Source organism: Myotis yumanensis, unplaced genomic scaffold, assembly GCF_028538775.1.
Source record: "Myotis yumanensis isolate MYYU_CA2020_CCGP unplaced genomic scaffold, mMyoYum1.0.hap1 SCAF_5, whole genome shotgun sequence".
NCBI lineage: Eukaryota > Metazoa > Chordata > Mammalia > Chiroptera > Vespertilionidae > Myotis > Myotis yumanensis.
In genome coordinates, this window is record NW_027223756.1 from 20,433,857 (window position 1) to 20,451,912 (window position 18,056).

Sequence of the window (18,056 nt, forward strand, 5' to 3'; positions counted from 1 at the left end):
TCACATACTGCGGCCACTCCCTCCCCCTTTGCCCATTTATCCTTGAACTTGAGATGGTTTCCCTCTGGCTCACCTGGTGTAGAATTTGAGCGTCCAGGTGTCTGCTCTGTTGCCATGGTTTGCACAGGCAGGTGACCCACATTTCCCTTTGCACGCACCCTCCTCTCTGTGCCCAGGAATATCCTCTCCTGTGACCTCTTTCCTCTCTCCGTACGCACTCCCCCTCCTCTCCGGGCCTCCCTCCTGCCATTGCTTCTCCAGTCAGGGCTGTGGTGGTCCCGGGGCTGCCGCACTGTATCCCCCACAGCTGCCCTGCTGCTCCTCCCTCCCCACAGAGGAGCACATAAAAAAGAGACCATTAGAAAGGCTGCCAAGTAGGGATTTTCCCCACACAGTGGGTTTAAAAACAACAACCATATTTAGTTAGTTGCCAACGTTTACAAACAGGGAGATTTTGTTAGAAAACTCCAGGCGTCTGGACTCTTTTGAATAATTGAAAGTTCTGGCAGCAGCAGGCCTGCATTTTGCATGACTGCAGTGCACTAGGGAGCAGGTCTCATGCCATTTGACCTGTACCTGTCCAGCCGCGCAGCCATCTCTGTGGCCGCAGGCCCTGTGGGAACAGACACTGAGATAGGCAAGCCCAGCTCCGAGGAGCAAACCTTTAGGAAGCTGTGTGTGTAATTAAGCCACCGCTTTGTTTCTGTTGGCTGTCCCCTGTGCCTGCGAGTGTCTGATGGGCCGAGGACCTGGGGGGAGCAAGGAGCACCAGGGGATTTGGTGCCTTCACAGCGTCTGAGCTGAGATCTGAGGGCCCAGGCCTCAGATCCTGGTTGGTGAATTCGTGGGAGCCCCTACCAGAAGGCACACATGCAGACTTCTGTGATCTTGTTGCGGGCGTCGTGGGCTGTGCCAGGACTTGTGGCAGGGGCCCTGCCCTCCGAGGTGTTCTCGATACAAGGCCTGGCTTCCTCAGGGCGGGGGCACCTGGAAGGACCTTGGTTGTTCCCAGGACCCCCCTTCTGGTCCCAGCTCCAAGGATGAAGGGAAAAGCCAGTGGAGGGACTATGATTCCCCACAAAATAGATGATGTGGTCTCGACTCAGTGGCTGCTGTAAGTCACTGCTCCTGGACACTCGGGCCACCGGGGTTTTCCCAGTGTTCTCTGTGCCCACCACTGGCACCAGGCCTTCCTGGTCCTGGCATCTGAACCACGTGTTCCTTGTCTCTCTGCCCAGGGAACCAGGGAGGAGGACGATGTAGTGAGCGAGGACTTGGTGCAGCAGGATGCCCAGGTAAACAAGCCCTGATGGAGGTCCCTGAGGCACAGCAAGGGAGCCCAAAGGGACGGGAATAGTTGGGGCCCTGGGGAAGGGCTGGAGGCGAAGTAATTTGCAAATACCAGAAATAACTGACTCACGGGCATCATGTATATAGTGTTTTGTTAAAGAGAGGATTTATGTTGTCTCTCTAAGGTATACAACATGGGTAAAGTGGGTAAGATGTATTTTGGAGCTTTCTTAATTTTTCCATTTATTCAGTTAATATTTATTGAACACCTACTGTGTGCCAGGCACTCTGCCAGGCATTGAGGGATCTCTAATAAACGAAATCAGACAGTACTGGGATTATATTAATCACACGAACACCTTGTCCTTAGATATACCGAACATTCCAGGCATTTGAGCCCCACTGTATGCAGTAACTCTGGAGGGGCAGATAGAGAGAATGCTAAGATGTTGTCCCTGTCCTGAAGGGGTCCAGGTCATAGTGGAGAGACAGGCATATAAAGAAATCACTGTAATCTACAGTGGATCAAAGTTATAAATAAGCAGGAACTGGAAGAGAGGGGGAGAGAGGGAAACAGGTCTGCCTGGGGATATCAGGAAGTGCTTTGAGAACCAATGAGATGTCTCATCTGGCACTTGAAGCTTGACTGGGAGTTTCCCAGAAAGAAAGGGGGAAAGCTGTGCGGAATATGCAAAGGTCCTGAGGCTGCCCGTTACTGGTCTGCTCAGGGATTCAGCATCACTTCTGAGAGTCTTGGCCAGCGAGCCCTGCTCCTGAGGTTTCCTCTTTCATTTAGTCCTCCCTCTCCCGCTTCAGGACCTGTACGAGGCGGGGGAACTGAAATGGGGAACAGATGAAGCCCAGTTCGTTTACATTTTGGGGAATCGCAGCAAGCAGCATCTTCGGTTGGGTAAGCACCAGGAAAGACTGCAGCTGCCCCCTGGGAGTTGTGCCAAGAATTCTGTTCTTCTCCTTCCCTACGACGGAGCGTGGGAACTACCTCATCAGCAGCCCAGACGCCGGTCCCGATTTTATTGGGCTGTGGTTTGTATGTCCTTCACCAGAGTCATTAGGAGGATGCTTATCCCCTCCACCTAAGTCCCGTCTGTCCTCACGCTGGAGCCCGAGGTGCGCACAGGCGCTCACAGCATTCGCAGCAGGTGGCTGGTGGTGTGCACGCCCTCCTTGCCACCTCCCCGGTACCAGCCCTGCCTTCATGCTGGCACTCCGTCCTGGCCACAGCGCCTTCCCCCTCTGACGTCCCTGTTTGTTCTCAATGCCACGGGGACATTCATGACACCCCTGACTCTCTGCCCCCCTCAGTGTTCGATGAGTATCTGAAGAACACGGGGAAGCCCATCGAAGCCAGCATCCGAGCGGAGCTGTCCGGGGACTTTGAGAAGCTGATGCTGGCTGTGGGTACGTCCTGATGTTGCCTTCTGGGGCTGCGTTTTGTAATGAACTTCCGGTGTGAGGGATGCCAGGAGCTGATTGGTCAATGTGGAGTCAACATTCAAACCTGGGGCTTCTCCCAATCTGCTGTTGACTTAAAACAAGCCTCTTATCCTTGCTGGGCCTCAGTGTCGTCATCTGACGAATGGGGGCAGGGACGGAGTGCCTGACCCAGAGGCCCTTGCGATCCAGACATTCCAAGAGCCCGCATGTCTGAGCCTGGGTTGTGTGTGTGTTTCTTGGGAGAGGGCTACAGCCCAGGCCTCATCCTCCCACCCAGAGCTGGCCCCTGGCAGCCCCATTTCCAGTGGTCAGGTTCTGGCCGCTCTGCCCACGGGGTCCAGCGGTCCAGCAGCCAGTACCTTTCAGTGCAGCCGAATCTAAAGACACACCTTTCCCTGCTCCGCCCAGATGCTACCACCCATCCGGCCCAGTTCCCTGTGAAACCCCAAAGGACTAGAAAGTGGGTCTTTGTAATGCATGACCCACATGACAAGAGACCCGTGTCCTCAGTTCTTTACTCCCTGGGTTTGCGGTACAAGTGGGCAGGTCTGGGACGCTCTGGGGCTGCAGGTTATCAGGAGCCAGGTTCTTCCTGGGTTTGGACTTGGTGCCCCCTAAGCAATGGCAACAGGGGCAGGTCACCCCATCCTCCTCCTGAAACCACCTCTTCTTTCTTCTCAGTGAAGTGTATCCGGAGCACCCCTGAGTACTTTGCTGAGCGGCTCTTCAAGGCCATGAAGGTACGTAATGGGTTTGATGTGAACGAGGTTCGGGGAGGGGTCTCTGCCCACCCCGCCAGGACTCTTGGGCAAGTCCCTGTGGTCCACTGGCCCAAGGGAGCCTTCGGGGATTGGCCACAGGTCAGAGTGAGAGCACTTTGTCCCAGGTGAGCTCCAGAGCCTGCGATGCTCCCTGATCACACACCTTCCCACCCAGTACCTGCCCTGGCCTCCCGACTGAGCAGAGGGCACAGTGACAGCCTGCACCCAATCCATCCAGTCAGGTGGACTGGAAGCCCCCACTTTAAAAAAATCAATCAGAATGTTCATATAGAGACCGAGGTAAGTAGAAAGCACTTTTGCATTGTCCGCTAAGAGTCACGATGCTCACACATGACCCAGCGACTGCACTCTGGGCATCTGACAACACCCAGGACACAGAGAACCGATGACATGCCCATAGCACACAGGGAAATGGAGGCAGGCATGTGTTGCCAGAGGCCAGAGGCCCAGGCTCCTGCGTGGCCGTCCCACAGGGGTGGGCAGCCTACTCTGTGTCTCCCAGTGCCAGAGTGGGGCCCTGGAGAGGTGTGGCCTGTGTTCTTACAGTCTTCTCAGTATTGTCTGTGTCAGGAAAACACTAGGAACAACCCAGTCTCCATCAGGAGTAGCAGGGAAAGTAAGGTCACCGTGGCACAGTTACAAAGATCCCAGATGTGCAAACTGACACAGTGTATTGCTTAGAGCTACAAAGTGAGGTAAACTAACGAGGGTCGGAATGATGGAGATCAAAGCAGGAGGGACACACAGGGACGGAAGGCCAGGCTCTGCTTCTTTTGCTCCTGATCATAACGTTTTGTTAGGAAAATTGTATTTTCAACTAAGGTGGGGGGCTGTCAGCGCTCTGGCCTCCTCTCAACTCCGTCCCCCAAACCCACTTGTCTTCCAGGGCCTGGGGACTCGGGACAACACCCTGATCCGCATCATGGTCTCCCGCAGTGAGCTGGACATGCTGGACATTCGGGAGATATTCCGGACCAAGTATGAGAAGTCGCTTTACAGCATGATCAAGGTAAGCGGGGCGAGGGGACGAGGCGGGGGCTTCCTGCCGAGACAGGGCTGGGAGCGGCTGTCCTGGAAAGCTCGAGTCCCGGGAGCTCCGGGAGCCCTGCCTGTGGCACGTTCGGGGAAGCTAATGTCTGCCGGTGCTTGTGAGACGTGAATCCGAGAGGCGCCTCTTAGAGAAGGCAGGGCTGGGTCCTGAAGGGCACGCAAGCTGAATCCAGGAGGACTCCATCCCAGGGCGGCGAGCGTTCAGTCTCGGGGAAGAAGGGGGAGGACACTGAAGAGTTAATTGGGAACCCCTTGGCCCTGGGCCAGTTGCTGACTCTGGGATGTCCAGCTCATGAGACTTGGTCAAGAGACTGATGTAGAGTTGGGGTTTTTTTCTCCTTTTTGGGGGTGAATGGGATGAAGCTTTCTGAGTTCAGGCTATGCTCCCCTAAGTGTATTTCTAAAGCAGAATTTTATAGGCATGACATGCAAAAGGGCTCCGTGGGAAAATGTTTGGGAAAAAACTAGAATAAGCAAAGATAAGCCAGTTTCTTTATCTCAGAATTTCTCACAGCTTTTAATGTGTTAAGTCCATTATGAAGCTCCAAGAGGGAATATGCCACCTCCCTTAAATGTGCGTTTGTTTGCTTATTTTTTGCCTTTGCCAAGGTTTTTGTGCATGGAGGCCTGTCTTCACTTTGGGAGGGCTGGGCTGGGGATTATCTGGTAGATGAGCAGTGAGCGTTTCTTCTTAATTTCACAGTCTATGAAATCAGATTGGTGCTTGGAATTGTCCGTTGGAGGTATTTATACCCAGAAATTGGCAGATGCTACACATCAGGGCTGTTTTGCTTTTTTCCCCAGAGAGCAGTTGTTAAATACTTGCGGGTACACCGCTGTTTGGTGTCTCGGCCACTGCCAGACAGGAGGAGAGGCAGGGCCTCAGTGAATAAATGTTTCGCCTCCCCTCTTTGGGGCTCCCCAGAACCGTCTCTCCTTGTCTGAGGATCCCAGGGCTGGGTGAGAGGTAACCCTGCTCTCTTTCCTCCTTCCAGAATGACACCTCTGGCGAATACAAGAAGGCTCTGCTGAAGCTGTGTGGGGGAGACGATGAGTAAGTGGGTGCTTGGCCGCGGGGCAGTGGCCTTGGGGGGGCGGCAGGCCAGGGCTGTCCTGGCCCTCACCCTAGTGGATGGAGTGGATGAGCTTGGGGATTCCCCGAGCCAGGAGCACTATGCGGGTGAAAGTCCGAGTGTCTGTGTGTGAACATGAACGTGGCCTTGCACACACGATGTCTGCTCCTGGAACGTCAGCCTGGGGGTGTGAACCAGGAACCAGAAGATGGGGCCCAGGCCTGCTTCATAGCTGCTCCTCAGTTTCGTCATCCGTTAAATGGCAAAAATATAGATGCCTGCTCTCCCTACTCGTGTATTCAGTATATTTTACAAAGTGCCTTCGTGGGAAGCACCTAATGATGTCTGCAGCCTAGAAAGGCATACAGACCAGGGCATATATACGGGACAGTCCTGTAGGGGGAAGGTGTGAGCCTGTGGAAGCACATAGAGGTGCATAGCCCAGGCTGGGAGAGGCTCCTGAAGACAATGAGGCTGAGGCCCAAGGGGGATGGGGGCGGGGGTGTTAAGTCAGCATCTGCAGGAGAGGGTTTGGGATGGAGGAAAGGCCCTGAGATGAGAGGGTACAGCCTAGTTTGGTGTGTGTTTGTTTTTTAATCCTCACCCGAGGATATTTTCCCCAATGATTTCTAGAGGTTGAAAGGAAGGAAAGAAGGGGAAAGAGAGCAAGAGAAACATCACTATGATAAAGACACATCAATTTGTTGCCTCCCACATGGGCCCCCACCTGGGTAGGGAACCTACAACCGAGATACGAGCCCTTGACCGGGAATCGAACCCATGACCCCTCGGTCCACAGGCCAACACTCTAACTCCTGAGCCAAACCAGCCAGGGCCAGCCTGGTTCATTTTCATAACTGAGGTCGCACTTGTATAGAATGCGGGGAACAAAGGTGAGGCCGTGAGGGAGCCGGGCTGGGGGCCTCTTCCTGGCACATGAGCCGGGTGGTGGGCCAGTGCAGAGATGAAGTTGGAGTGTGACTTGACCAGTGTGCTAGGGTGGGAACTGTGGGCACTGAGATTTCCCTTCCCTCCTTCCATCTGTGAGTCCCTGGCTTGCCAGGGCCCAGTTAAGTAAGGGCTACAAGAACCTTGGTTCCCCTTGGTAAGTGCCACAGCGGGTGGTTCAGTTCAGATGTTGACTGAGCACCCGACATGCCAGGGGCGTTGCAGGAGGAGCGAGCGCTGGAGGTGATGTGGCCATAAGCTGGGCCTGGCCTTTTCTGAGGGGAGACTTGAATAGGAATCACTCAAAGTACAAGGAAGAGGGGGAGTAGAAGGATTGGAGAAATGCTGTCCTGCTTGGGACCCGGGCAGGAAGGCTGTTGGGCAGAGCCAGCATTGCAGCGGGTCGAGAGAGAGGACAGCAGGCCCTCAGAGATGGAAGGAGGGAGGGCTCTGGTGAATGGGTGAGGCATAGGCTGGGGAGAAGGTAGATGGGTTTACTGTGTGTGTGTGTGTGTGTGTGTGTGTGTGTGGTGGTGGTGCCTACGATGACATTCCCTCCTGTCCTCCCCCACCCCCTCCATTCCAGTGCTGCTGGCCAGTTCTTCCCGGAGGCAGCGCAGGTGGCCTATCAGATGTGGGAGCTTAGTGCAGTGGGCCGAGTAGAGGTCAGACCCTCCCCACTTCCTGCTTGACCACAAGCTTCCACTCTCCTGCTCGCACTTTCCTGCTGTTCTGGTTAGCGCCCAGCTGCCCCCTGCTGGCCAGCACAGGGTTCTCGCATCTGAAGCTTCCTTTTCTCCTGGGAGTGATGAATCTGTGTGGGCACTCTGGTGTGGGTATCTGCTTCCTGCACTGACTTCTAACACGCTGGGAAGGGTTCTGGCCCACTAACTGCTAACCTGGCTGGTTCCATGGAGGGGCCTGTCCCATCCTGGGTCCAACAGTTGGGCTGAGGAGGCATGAAAGCTGAGAACAGAGGGGCACCCAGGGGTGCACCGGAGGATTCAAGGTTGTCCTGACCACCCTCAGACCCAGGCTCCACAAAGGACGAGGACGAGAGTGTTCACAGAAGTGCCTGGAGCAAACCACTCAGGAGTGGGAGCAGGGCGCCACACGGAAATATCCGGGACCTTGGATACTCGCTGTGCCCCCTTCGGCAGGTCCCCGCTTCTCTCCGAGCCTCTGTCTCCACCTTTATAATGAGGGTGTTGGACATGGCGGTCTCGGTGCCCTTGAAGGGCTCTTGGGCTCTGATGTTCTAGAACAGCGTTTCCCAAATTACAAGGCAAGAGCTGCCATTGCATATCACCTGGAGTTACATGGGAAATGAGTTTAGCCGGGAGAGGCGGGCCTCCGCAGCACGAAATAACGGAACCTCGCGGGGCGAGAGAGCTGCTCCTCTTCATTTCTTCACTCTCTCTGGTCATGTCACAGAGAGGGTGTTGGTCAGTGCCACATCTCTGCCACACCTGCTGATTTTCCTTTTCCACAAAGAGAGAGCGAGAGAGAGCCGAGCGAGCCAGCTCCAAGCTCCGCGTCTTTGCTTTTGGCAAGAACGGCACCTGCTTCAATGTGATGCGTATTTGACAATGTGGGTTTTTTGTTTGTGTTATATTTCTTTTCCTGGGTTTATAGAACATGATACCAACTTCCTACCTGGGATAGTGATATAAATTATGTTACTCATTCATTAATTTAACAAATATTTTTGAGTGTTTACTGTGTCCGGCACTGTTGAGGATACGTCAGAGAACAACCTGGACAGAAAGCCTTGCCCTTGAGCAGCATTTCAATGTATTTCAAAAGGAATGCTTTAAGGAAAACAGAAAAGAGAACGAATGCAGTAAAAAAGTTAAAAAGCTTAGGATGTATACAAATATGGAAAACAATGTGAAGGTCATTCAGGGGTGACTAACATTTGGGAAACACTGTTCTAGTATTCCAGAGCATTCCTATTGTCTTTTCGGGGGGCAGTGGCTCTTTAAGAGGCAGGAGGGCCTTGGGGACAGGACGAGACTGAGGGACTGGGGAGGCCCCCGTGGAGCCAGGGCAGAGCTGACTGGGCAAGAGCCTGGACACTTGGCTTGCCCAGCACTTGCCGTAGGTCTGTCTCTCTCCCTCTCAGCTCCCGGGCAAGGGTCTGTCTGCTATGCCCTCACTCCTGCCTCTTCCCCCCAAGCTGCTTGGTTTGGGGCTCGTGGGGATAGCCTCCCCTCCCTCGCATGCTCCTCTCCTGGCCTGGCCCCCCGGGGGGCCTCCAAGCACCTGCTCAGTCTATTTCTGCTTCTTGCAGCTGAATGGAACCGTGCGTCCAGCCAACGACTTCAACCCTGACGCAGATGCCAAAGCGCTAAGGAAAGCCATGAAGGGGCTTGGTAAGGAGCCGGGAAAGGGACCGGGTGGCCTCTGGAGCTTGGCAGGGTGCCAGGCAGGAGCAAGAGCAGAGGGCTCAGCCCTGGGCCCCTGAGTCTCCACCCTCCTGAGGAGGCTCCTGGTTCCCTGAGTGGAGGGGGCATGGCCAGGAGGGGTTGGTGAGGGACTTGGCACAGTCCCTTCCCAGAGACCAAGGAGCCCCTCAGGAGCAATGTCCTAGTGCAGGTGGAAGGTCCTCAGGCCTGGGCTCTTGTCCTGGCTTTGCCACCGACTCACTGTGTGACTTTGGGCAGATCCCTCAAGCCTCCCAAGTCTCAGTCCCCCCACATGCCGAATAAGGGGTGTGGACCCTGTAACCCAAGAGTCCCCAGGCTCAGGTGGGAGCGCCCCCTGGTGGCCACCCCTTCCAGGCCTCCATTTGTCCTGTGGGAGAACTATCCTGGGGGTAGATGGATGGCCCGTCCTCAGAAAGGCCACTGGGACAGCATCTAGGGTGGGGCTTCCATTGCCCTTTCCCCGCTTCTGCCCACGGGCACCTCCCTGGGACCTGGGGTGAAGGCACCTGCTCTCGGGCCTCATTTTCCTTTGTCTCTTGGGAAGGATGGTGTCTGCTGAGTGTATCTAGGACTCAAAGATAACAGTGCAAAGATGCTTTTGAGAGACAGAGTTCTGTGTCAGAGATTGACAGGGCCTATCAGTGGGGGCGTGGGGGGAGCTGGGCCGCAGGCCTGCCTCTGAGCCCCGTGGCTTTCTGACTCAGGAACCGACGAGGACACCATCATTGACATCATCACACACCGCAGCAACGCCCAGCGGCAGCAGCTTCGGCAGACCTTCAAGTCTCACTTCGGCCGGGTAAGGGACAGCCTGGGACCTGGGCTGTCTGTTGGCCTGTCGCAGCCAGCTCTGCACCGTGGGGCACCTGGGTCTTCATGGCAGGGGGCCCCCTGTGGTCACGTGTTCTGAGAGCATCTCCACCGCTGGGTATGGAACACATCTGCACCCCCCAGTTCCTTGTGGTCAGCAACACTCGTGTGAATGGCTTGGAGTTGCTGAAGGCTCGGCTCTGGGCGAGATCGAGGGTATACGTTTTCATTCAGTGTCTCGGGCGTCCCACGGTTCCCTCTGCACAGAGAGGCTTCAAGGCTGAGTGTCACTCATCATTGTGCCTCCGTGGCACCTGCTTGCGGCTGGCATGTTTGCCCGGGATTGAAGTGGCACTGTCCCCTTTCCTTCCCTGTCTGCTGCTCCAAGGAGAGCAGGTCTTCCTCCGGGTTGTATTTTCCCCACCCTCTTTTGAGTTCTTCTAAACAGTAAACCCGACATCAGCAAAAACAGACACAGGCTCCCATGAACCCTTGCCCCCACGGGGAGCCCCTTTCCTCCATATATCCTCCCTGACCTGGGTCACATGTGGGCAAGTGCTACTGTTGGTGTGACTTTGGCTCTGCCCTTTGCAGGACTTGATGGCTGACCTAAAGTCAGAGCTTTCTGGAGACCTGGCAAGGCTGATTCTGGGGCTCATGCTGCCACCGGACCATTACGATGCCAAGCAGTTAAAGAAGGCCATGGAGGTACAGTGTGGGCAGCAAATCTGTCTGGCTCTAGAGCCTGACTTGACAACTACATGAAATTGTCACCAGAAAGGGACCAGGACCAAGGCGGGTCTGCCCTGCACGGTCTGGAATGTGTGGGTTCTTGACTTCATGCGGGAAAAGATGTCACAACACAGGTCTAGGTGATTTTGAGAGTATGTTTATTAGAGCTGGGGACAGTGAAACAAAGGAAGCTTAATGTAGTAGAGGCACAATCACAGCAACAGGAGCGAACCAGGGCTGGGTTGTGTGGACTCAGGAAAGGAAGTTGCAGAGGCAAAAGAAGTGAGCCATGCTGGGCTGCATGGACTCAGGAAACAAGTTACAGGGGTAAAAGGAGAATCCTTAGAGACAGCTTCCGAGGGTTAGCCCAGAACAAGCTGCTGCTGCTCCCCTGGTTGCAAGTCTCATGGGGACCCTTAGAGTTTAGGAGAAGGAAAGCAAAAGTATGCACCCAAGGAAAGGGGCAGTGTGGGTGTGCTCAAGGGAGAGAGCACACACGGGGTCTTGAGGGTTCGAGTCTCTTTTCTAAAGGTGGGAGTTTTAGGGGAGGTCTCGGGACAGGGTCTCAACAGAATATTCAGTAGCTTTCCAGGCGTGTCCTTTAACGTGCTGATACATCGAAGTCAGCCTATAGGGGAGTTTGGGATAAATTTGTGGTCAGCTTCACTGCTTTACTTTCATCGTGGGTTTGTCTGGCTCTAATTGGGCTTTTTTGTTACTTATTCCCCTGATTTCATCTGTTCTGGAGTTTAACTGGCAGTGATGGCATCAACTGGGTCTCTGTTACCTGTCTCCCTGACCAGGGTGATTTAAGCTACTCACTCTCTGGTTGGGGAACCATCTGCTCCCAAGTGTCCTTGGTTAGGGAAGATAAGATCTTGTGATTCGTTAGCTCAGCCTTATGCAGCTGTTTTTGTCTCCGTTTCCCTCATTCCACTTGCCAGGAGTTTTCCTAATTTCTTACTATCCTGCCTCAAAATCACTAGGGCTTTGGCCTCTGAAGGATTTAAAGATAAACATTCCCTGGCAAGGCAAGTTGAGATTGTCCTTTTAAAACTCCTAGACAAAAAAGCGAATGACTTTAAAAAAAAAAACAAAAACCCACAGAATTGAGAGAAGGATGAGGCTAGACCAGCCGTTGGCAAACTACGGCCCCCGGCCCGTTTGAAATGAATAAAACTAAAAAAAAAAAAAAAAGACCGTACCCTTTTATGTAATGATGTTTACTTTGAATTTATATTAGTTCACACAAACACTCCATCCATGCTTTTTTTTTTTTTTTTTTTTTTTTTAATATATTTTATTGATTTTTCACAGAGAGGAAGGGAGAGAGATAGAGAGTTAGAAACATCGATGAGAGAAACATCGATCAGCTGCCTCCTGCACAGCTCCCACTGGGGATGTGCCCGCAACCCAAGCACATGCCCTTGACCGGAATCGAACCCGGGACCCTTCAGTCCGCAGGCCGACGCTCTATCCACTGAGCCAAACCGGTTTTGGCTCCATCCATGCTTTTGTTCTGGCCCTCCGGTCCAGTTTAACAACCCATTGTAGCCCTCCAGTCAAAAAGTTTGCCCACCCCTGGGCTAGACCCTGGGTGTCTGGGCACTGAGGATCGGCTGACCTCACCAATGCAGCTTTTAATAAAGAGGCTGTTAAGTTCTCAGGCAGCCTCAGTCTGCTTCAGGGCAGAGAACTCAGGGACCACTTGACCACTGGGCTGTAACCTCCCAGGACAGAGAACACAGCTTCCCTGTTTGTTTGTTTGTTTTCCTCACCCTAGGATATGTTTTTTTTTATTGATTTGAGAGAGAAAGAGAGAGAAACATTGATGTGAGAGAGAAACATCAATTGGTTGCCTCCCGTTCGCGCCCAGACCAGGGATTGAACCGGCAACCTAGGTATGTGCCTGACTGGGAATCGAACCCAAAACCGTTAGGTGTATGGGATGACACTCCAACCAACTGAACCACCCAGCCAGGGCGACTTCCCTGTTTTTATAGTCATAGCCCAGCAGCCTGCACAGTGAATGGCGTATGGCAGGTGTTTAACAGATATTTGAATCTACCGATCGATTAGTCCATCAGTCTTGTCGCCCTCCCTCAAAGTGGGGACCTTTGAGGAGCGGGTTCCCCAGCTGCCTCAGTCCCAAAGACCTAATGGATCAGTCCATGTATCACTGATACATCCAAATATAAACAAATAGAGCATATTTTTTTCCTTCTTTCCTCTGACAAAACCGTATGTGTTCACTGTGAAAACTTGAGAAAATATACACCGAGCAAATGAGAAGAAAATAGAAATCATCTGTGAGCCCTCATCTACCCAGAGACCAGTCACGGATCCTGTGATGCGTGTCCTCTGTTCCTTTTATATACTCGTGTGTAAATATTTATATTCCGATATGTACACGTGGTATATGCATTTTATGTACAAGTACCCATATACCATATATTCTTTTCATTTTAAATTTTGAGCCAAAGCAATTTTTGCCCATCAAGTGTGGCTCAGTGGTTGACCGTCAACCCAGAAACCAAGGGGTCACCAGTTTGATTCATGGTCAGAGCACATGCCTGTGTTGTGGGCTCAATCCCCAGTAGGGAGCATGCAGGAGCAGCCAATTGATGTTTCTCTCTCTCTCTCTCTCTCTCTCTCTCTCTCTCTCTCTCCCTTCCTTCCTCTAAAAATCAATAAAAACATTTAAAAAGAAAAGCAGCAATTTTTGTGGGAGGTTCCGGAAATCTTGACAAGCTGGCATGTTCGCCCCTGATTGGGCCAAGGTCTGTGGTCTGGGGGCTGCGTCTGGGTAAGGGGAGAAAAATCCCGGAGGGCTTGGTGGCCTGAGTGTTTACCTCCTGGTGGTTTCTCGGAGCGTGCGCACCTCTGCACGCGGATCAGGGCTGTGGTTCCGATGCTCTTCACCTTGACATTCTAGGGAGCCGGCACCGATGAAAAGACTCTCATCGAAATCCTAGCCACTCGGACCAATGCTGAGATCCAGGCCATCAATGAGGCCTACAAGGAAGGTGAGTCCTGGGAAGGAGGCCTGGGCCCAGCACTACTGGGAGGCGGGTGGGCGAACAGCTAGGTCCCCCAGCTTCCCGCCTCGTCCACAGCTCCGCTGTCTCCTTTTTCTCAGGCCAGGAGGCTTTGATAAGTGCCGTGGGTGATGCCAGCCCTGTGTCTGGGGAAAGGGTGCTCCAGACAGAGGCCCAGCCGGACAAAGGCCTGAGGGTAGAAGAGTGTCTGGGAGTTGAGGGGAGAGAGCACCCCGGAGAGGAAGGGCAGCTCGGTGGGCGGCCTGAAGGCCTGTGTTTGATTGCATGCCACACCATTGCCATCTTGAAATTCTTACTAATTTTTTCACCAGTGACCCTATATTATTCTGAAGAACCTTCAATACCGATCAAGAGTGTTTAAACTTTTTCTCTTGAAAGCAGCTTTTAAATGGTAGAATTTGTGAGGTCAGAGCTGTGCTTGTGGAGCCAGCAACTGTCATGCAGGAGGGAAGGTAGAAGAGAGAATGAAGACAGGGAGGCTGTTTCATGGGAGAGGCGAGACCTCACCCGGGACAGGAGCAGAGGGTGGTGAAGGACCAATGGGCATATCAGTGTCAAGATCAGCAGACGGCTGAATACTCCCAAGAACCAACTACAGACTCCTTCATCCCCACCACCCCCACCAAGTCTGGGTCTCTAGGTCCCCCCCACCAGTCCTCTTGGCCCGCAGCTGCCCACACCCCCTTTCTCTGTCTCAGACTATCACAAGTCCCTGGAGGATGCTCTGAGCTCAGACACATCTGGCCACTTCAGAAGGATCCTCATCTCTCTGGCTACGGTGGGTGATTCATGGCCCCAGGCCTGCTGGCCCTCTGGGGCCCTGGGAGGAGGGCAGGGTTGCTATCTGGGGGGCAGGGGACAGGAGCCCAATCCTGAGGAAGAGTAGGGATCTTCCCTTCTTGCCAACTCAGTCCCACTGCTGAGGCAGTTACTTCCTCGTGTAAAGCCTTCTCCACTGTTCACTTTTCAACGCTGGTTTGGTGCCACCTTCTCCGGGCAGCCCTCCCGGGATGGCCCTCGGCCTGGCTTTCTGGGCACTCGGCTGACAAGAGGAAACCATGTGGGTGACCTTTCCCTGTGTTGTTACCCAGGGGCTGCCACCACCATCTCTTGAATTCTCACAGCCCGGGTGCCAGGCCCTGATGCAAGTTCACTGTGTCTGAGTCGGGCCTTGGGCCAAGTGCCTTCCAGACGTTCACATGCATTGCTCACGAAGCCGACCCCATGAGGGCCGGATTATTCACATGTAGTGCTCATGAAGCCGACCCCATGAAGGCCGGATTATTGTCCCCACGTTCCAGCTGAGGGAAAGGGCTCCTGTGGCTGCTGAGGGACAGAGAGGGTAGATGTCTGGGGACTGACCTTTCCCACTGGTCCTGCTGCAGGGGAACCGTGAGGAGGGAGGAGAAGATCGGGAGAAGGCCCGGGAAGATGCCAAGGTGAGACCCCAGCTGCTTCAGCTGACATCCATCCATGCCAGGCCCTGGCTCTGGGAGTGGGGAAGGCTCTGGCAAAGGCATGGGTGGTTTGATGGGCAGACACTTGGACTCTGGGCCCCTTGCCCCTTTCCACCCTTAGAAGTGAGATTTTGAGGGCCCTCAGAGCTGTCAGAGTGATGTTCGGGGATGGGGTGCTGGTCTTATTGGTATTTCTTGTGTGGAGAGTTAGGCTAAAAGTCCCAGACCTTGAGAGCTGGAAGGGACTTACAGATCATCCAGGTCAAACTCCTCGTATTACAGAGGGAAAACAGGCCCAGAGAGGGCAAATGACCCCTGCAAGTCACACCGCAAATCAGTAGCCCAGGTGAAATTAACCCAGAGGGAGCAGGTCGGGGAGTTTGCTGGGACGGGGGCCTGAGCGCTACAGCTCCTAGTTTATTATTTATGAAATGGGACCAAGGTTGAAGGTCATATCCTGGGAGAACCTAGAAAGTGAGTTTATCAAGGGCTGGGATCTTTGCTTTGCTCACTGGTGTACCGAAATGGCACGTGATCAGAACGCAATATATATTTGTTGTTGAATGAATAAAGGGGTAAGGGGTTCTCTCGGGTCTCTTGGCTTCTCTGCTTCTGCCTTGCTCCTAAGGCTTGGGGAGCTTGAAGTCTGGGGGTGGCTTCCCACAGAGGCTGGACAATCCCAAATCCATTGTCCCTAAGTGTCCCTATGGCTGGCAGCCCCCGCTGAGGCCATCCGCACTGTCCCCACTCACCTGTGCCTTGATCCCAGCTCCTTCTGGCCTGGCCCAGGTCCTGGTCTCTGTCTCTTTCTCCTGACCCACTCCCAGCCCCCAAAACTCTAGGTCCAGGGATTGGCACAGACACCACAGCCTGCGGATCCAGCCCCTTCTTTTACAGTTGTGGGTTGAAGAGAGCTCTGATGGATTAGGAGTCAGGTCCCAGTTCCACCAACAGAGGTGTGGAATGCTACTGCAGCACCTGAGCCGGAGGCATCCTTAGCTGTGACCTGACAACTATAGAACTATTAGAATGCTTACTAAGTACTGAGTATGCTGCTAAGACTACTTTGTACTTTTTTACGTCCCCCCCCCCCTTTTTATTGAAGGAAAATGAAACTCCTTACAAAGCCAAGGGTACAATGTCTAAGTGCCCATAGTGTGATTTGAACCCAGGCCTGCCTGACTCAATATAGTTATTTCCCTGCACCTTCCAAACCAGTCGTCCAGGTGTCCAGCCCCTGGTTTGGGAGTCCGCTGCCAGAAGCTGCAGGGTACCGTTCATGGGTCTGCCAGCTGCATCATGAGTCTGTTTCAGGGACTAACCTGGGAACCCAGCCCCCTAGAGTGGCTTTCTGAGGCTGGATTTCATTCACTCATTCAATAGAGTGGCCCTATGGTGCTGCTGAGGGTCTCTGAACCTGGCTTACTCCTTAAAGCTGACCTGAAATCCATTGTCTCAATGCTTCTGGAAATTTGGTGCCTGGTCTGCCTATGAGAATATGCTTCCAGTTGCTACTAGCAGGGGGCAGTGGTGAGCCTCGCTTGCAGCTTTGGGGAAGAGAAGGGGTGAGAGAGAACCTGGGTGGAAACAACCAAAGGAACCAGAGCCCTGCCCCACTCCGCTGCCTTTCCAGATGCTAGACCCTGGTCTTAGTTCCTTATAACTAGGAAAGGTACATGCATTCTTTTGTAGAAACTTTAGAAAATAGAGACAAGCAAAATAAATACAAAATCCAGAACCTAGTCATAACCATTGTTAACATTTCGGAACATATTGTTCTAGTTGTCATTCCTGATTTATAATAGTTAAAAATGTAAAAGTAATATCCTGATAAAACTGTGGCATATTATATTTAAAAATCACCATCATTTAATGGCTATATACTGTCCCATTTAAGATCTGCCACACTTTATTTAACCAGCCCTCGTCCGAGCAGCCAACTCTCTTATCACATGCGTGACTTTTCCCCTTGACTAGATTTCTAGAGGTGAAATGGGAGTGCTGGCAGAATATGTATCCAAAAATTGAAGGCATTTGGTAGGCAGAACCACGTTGCCCCCTGAAAATCTAGATAATGCACATTCGTTCTTAGCAGTGTTTGCTTGTTTTATGCCTCCTCCTTTCCACACTCTCGCCTGGGCCTCCAGAACAGGCTCTTAGGGCTCTGGGTCCGTTGTGAACAGGTGACCCATGTCCAGCGTTCACCTCCTGCCCCACAGTCATTGCCAATAGCTTCCCTTTCACTCTCCGTGCTCCGGTTGGAGCAACAAATAATATAGATAATCTAACTGTGAAATGAATTGTGGCCATACAAAAGAATACCTATAACTTTTCTAGTTATACTCTAAGAGTGAAATGAAGATTTGTGGCCAGTTTTAGACAATTTAGTCCCCGGATGGTATTTTTTAATATGACAGCACAATTGAAATATAATTCATCCACCATACCAGTACAATGACCCATTTAAAATGTACACTTCAGTGGTTTTTAGTGTCCTCACAGCCTTGCGCAACCACCACCACAGTCGACTTTAGAACATTTCATCATCCCCCAAAAGAAACTCTGTACATACTACAATTACTCCTCATTTCCTCGCAGACCCCCAGCCCTGGGCAACCACCGATCTACTTTCTGTCTCTAAGATTTGCCTATTCTGGGCATTTCACATACATGGAATCATGTAATATGTGGTCTTCTGTGACTTTTCTTTCACTTAGTATAACATTTTCAAAATTTATCCATATTATGCCACATATATTTTTTCTTTCCATTGCCAGATAGTATTTCACTGTATGAATATAGCGTTTTTTTAAAAATCCATTTATCAGCTAATAGACATTTGGGTTATTTCTACTTTAGGGCTATTACGAATAATGCTGCTGGCTATAAACATTTGTGTACAAGTCTTTGTGTGCACATATGTTTTGTTTCTTTTGGGTATATTTCTAGGAGTGGATGACTTAACTTTTGG

General features: G+C 52.4%; 1 protein-coding gene across 2 annotated transcripts in view; it reads left to right on the forward strand.

Annotated features, from left to right (window-relative positions):
* The window catches only part of ANXA6 (annexin A6), a 48,581-nt gene that overhangs the window by 20,386 nt on the left and 10,139 nt on the right, over positions 1 to 18,056 (forward strand). For both annotated transcript variants that reach the window (XM_070414576.1, XM_070414575.1), the window contains exons 8-20: positions 1,239 to 1,295; positions 2,107 to 2,200; positions 2,614 to 2,709; positions 3,427 to 3,485; positions 4,414 to 4,536; positions 5,573 to 5,631; positions 7,185 to 7,263; positions 8,892 to 8,973; positions 9,732 to 9,826; positions 10,432 to 10,545; positions 13,505 to 13,595; positions 14,327 to 14,406; positions 15,014 to 15,067. In XM_070414576.1, the coding sequence (XP_070270677.1) occupies positions 1,239 to 1,295; positions 2,107 to 2,200; positions 2,614 to 2,709; positions 3,427 to 3,485; positions 4,414 to 4,536; positions 5,573 to 5,631; positions 7,185 to 7,263; positions 8,892 to 8,973; positions 9,732 to 9,826; positions 10,432 to 10,545; positions 13,505 to 13,595; positions 14,327 to 14,406; positions 15,014 to 15,067 (1,083 nt within the window). The remainder of the gene's footprint in view (positions 1 to 1,238; positions 1,296 to 2,106; positions 2,201 to 2,613; positions 2,710 to 3,426; positions 3,486 to 4,413; positions 4,537 to 5,572; positions 5,632 to 7,184; positions 7,264 to 8,891; positions 8,974 to 9,731; positions 9,827 to 10,431; positions 10,546 to 13,504; positions 13,596 to 14,326; positions 14,407 to 15,013; positions 15,068 to 18,056) is intronic.